The sequence below is a fragment of the Octopus bimaculoides genome, chromosome 1 (assembly GCF_001194135.2).
Source record: "Octopus bimaculoides isolate UCB-OBI-ISO-001 chromosome 1, ASM119413v2, whole genome shotgun sequence".
Lineage (NCBI taxonomy): Eukaryota > Metazoa > Mollusca > Cephalopoda > Octopoda > Octopodidae > Octopus > Octopus bimaculoides.
Window position 1 is genome coordinate 134,947,410 of NC_068981.1, and position 3,528 is coordinate 134,950,937.

General features: G+C 35.5%; 1 protein-coding gene across 1 annotated transcript in view; it reads right to left on the minus strand.

Annotated features, from left to right (window-relative positions):
• LOC128248835 (uncharacterized) overlaps positions 1-2,573 on the minus strand; it is an 18,017-nt gene extending 15,444 nt beyond the window's left edge. Inside the window, exons 1-2 of the mRNA XM_052970969.1 lie at positions 2,461-2,573; positions 465-529 (exon numbers count right to left, since the gene is read on the minus strand). Of these exons, the coding sequence (XP_052826929.1) occupies positions 465-480 (16 nt within the window). The 5' untranslated portion in view covers positions 481-529; positions 2,461-2,573. The remainder of the gene's footprint in view (positions 1-464; positions 530-2,460) is intronic.
• Positions 2,574-3,528: the final 955 nt, after the last annotated feature.

The following is a 3,528-nucleotide window of genomic DNA, read 5'->3' on the forward strand; positions in this document are numbered from 1 at the left end:
CACACACTTTACTTCAGAAGCAAGTAACTCATTTGATCCAACAACTGGATGCTCATTGATGACGACAATGACGACGACTACAAAGGCAACCACAATTGCTGCGACCACCACAGTATATTGGGTGAGGGTGCACAGTACTCCTCACAACCAATCTCCCATAATACAAGGGGGTGCTGAAAAGTTCCAGGTTTAGGGTAAAAGAAAATTAACAGGAGGATCAGTTAATTAATATTTTATTCAACATATTCCCCTCTCAGATTCACACAATATTGCAGCAATCCTTCAGATTTTCTAAGCTCCATAAAAAACTTGGAAGGTTGGGCATCCAACCAGGCCTTTCGCAATACCCTTAAAGCCAGGAGCTTTCCAGTACCATCTTGTATAAGTGGCAAAAGTCTCCACGTAAACTATAAAGCCAACATACTACTTCAATAATATATGAAAACAAATAAATCTGTACTTACCCCATGGAATTGCCATTTTGAATATTTCTATTAGTGGTTTTACGCTTTCAATATTTTCCACTTCTCTGCATAAGATATTGATTTAATTCAAATCTACAAAATAAAATCTTGATCATTGTCACTATTCTCCTCACTGTATCACCATTCACTTCACTAAGAAAAACATTCTACCACCATCTCCAACTCATCATCATCACCACTGCCACCACCACCAGCATCACCATCATTTTAACATCCCTTTTCCAAAAATTTGTGAAAAAAAAAAAATTTTACAAACATTTTTCGAAATTTTTTTCAGAATCATAATCTCCGTATTTTTCTGCATATTTTGAAAAAAAAAAAGGAAGTCTTGCCTGGTCCTGTGCTAACGAAATCATTGTGAGTAAGTTTAAGTAGACAGAAACGTGTGTGTGTGTATGTGTCACTATTCAGTAACCGCTGATGGTATATTTGCATACCTGTAACTTAGCGGTTTGCCAAAAATAAGACGATAGATTGAGTACAATTCTTAAAAAATAGGTAGTTGAGTCAATTTGATCAAGTAAATCTTTCAAGGCAATGCCCCCAGTATGGCCACATTCCAGAGACTGAAACAAGTAAAAGAATTAAAGAAAATGGATCTTGTCTATTTGGTTTTTACTTTTCAGTTCTTTCAATTTTATTCCGATTGATTTCAAATTTGGTGCATTGATGTAGTTATGTACGTTAATTATGAAAACGAAATTCATTTTTGCCAAGTAGAGCCACACAGTTCAGATTCTGAACGAATCCGGTTTCATTTAATAAAAATCTTTACTAAAACGACGAAGCAATCGAACAAACAAAAAAAATCAGCGTGTCTGTGCTCACTATTTCACTTTTCACATCAAATTTTGATATAATAGTAATTTATACACTCTGAAAGATATTTATAGAAAATTTCATTTAAAATTAATTGTTTTTCTGGAAGTTATGAGTAAAGAAAGTCGTCTTGTGTGAATATTCCGACTCCTCACTCCACCCTTGGAAAAATTGTTTAACCACATACTCCGATATAATCAGAATCTACACCATCTGAAGCATATTTGTAAAAAATTTCATTTTAAAATATCCATTTTTCTGGAAGTTATGAGGAAAAGGAAACAAAGTTGCTGGGGCACGCATCTGTAGGAATGCCTTATGTATAAACATATACTATATATGTAAACAAACATACAAACATATGTGTGTGTATATTTTAAGTGGAGATGCGCACCGTCAACCACATTCCATCGTCTATCCAGTGACAAGACCAATTCAAGACGGCTAGGGATACAATGGATGACCAAGGTGCCTTGCATGCTCGCAGACTCCGCCCAGACACACTATACATAACTAAACACACAAACTCGTAATTTAGTACGCAAATTGGCGAAAGTAAAAAAACGTACATTTTTATTAAAGTTTTGACAGAAGTATTGCATCAGTATTCGTCCGTATTACGTGTGCCCTCCACATCATTGTAGCCTTTTATATTTTAACTATTAATTCTGCTAACTTTATTACCTTCACAGTGGTTACCGTGTTACATACAAACTTAAAGCCAGAAACTGTAACTTATCACAAACTATAACAACACACGGAACTATTAACTTAACACATATACAAAGCTAAGCATAACATAAAATCAACGTGCGCGCAATTAACTAGTTTCGACGGAATCACTATTTTTAATATAAAGAAATTACTTCTGAAATGCTTCTAATGAATTGTCTGAAGAAAATTAAATTATTAACGAAGAATTTTTTAAAGCATTTTACTACGGTAAGTGCCAATTATTTTCCGACGCTTCATCGAGAAATCGCTGAAGGGACTTCGACGTAGCTGTTCGACCTTTAAACGTCATTCAAATCACACTCTTGGCTTAAATACAAAAAGTAGACGTTAGATAGTATGAGCCCTACATAGCTCTAAATACGTAGAATGTTCTACCTAATTTTTTCTTTTAGCTTTTAGTGTAATCTCGCTGAATACTTACATGAGCAGAACTTTCTTAAACGTCTTCCGGGTGTGAAAACGAAAGTGATGTAACAAAATAAAAAAGCAAAGTTGAACTAAGGGAAATAAATTGACACATTTCCGAAAAATAAAATTTTAAGTAAAAACAGCACGTACGATTACAAAGTGCTCAAAACTTTTCAAAGTAATATGGGGCTATATTCAAAGGTCTTGTAGCCGCTTGTTATCAAACACATTTAGGGCGGAGGATTGACAGAATCATCAGAGAATTTGACAAAACGCTTAGCAGTATTCGTTTCGGCTCTTTACATTCTGAGTTCAAATCCTACTGAGGTCAGCTTTGCCTTTCGTCCTTTTGGCATCACTAAAACATTGTACCCGTTAAATACTGGAGTGTGTCGATATCGATTTATTGGCTCCTCCAAAATTTCAGGCCCGGAGCTCTTATTAGAAGTCATTATTAATATATGTTACCTTTTACGTGATGGGTGAGTTGTGCCTTTAATTCAAAGGGTCAGCCTTGTCATAATGTGTCACGCTGAATATCCCAGAGAACTACGCTAAGAGTACACGTGTCTGTGGAGTGCTCAGCCACTTGCACGTTAATTTCACGATCGGATCAACTGGAACCCTCGACGTTGTAAGCGACGGAGTGCCAACAACAAAGTTGGGAGTTTACTTTTGCCCCTGTGGGAAAAATCAGGAAATATGACCGTTATTCAATAATTATAAAGCATACATGTGACCGGTAATAAACTCACAGTAAAAAAAAATGTTACAGTAATAAAGTCACAATTTTGGCTAGGAATATAAGTCAATTAATTTATGGTGGCTGGAAATAAAGTCACAGAAAAAAAAGTCACAATTAGTTTATGGGATCCGGACAAAACCCCCTTGAACAAACCCCATAGTTTTCTTTACGCTTAGGGTGGTATAGATTCCGATTATATTAGGATTTGTTATGAAAAAATTTCCAGAAGTGGGGAGAGGAGTTTCAGAAAATTCACACAGATCAGTTTTGTTCCTTCTTAACTTTAGAAAAAAAAAATGGGCATTTTTAATGAAATTTTGGATGCGTTACCCTCCC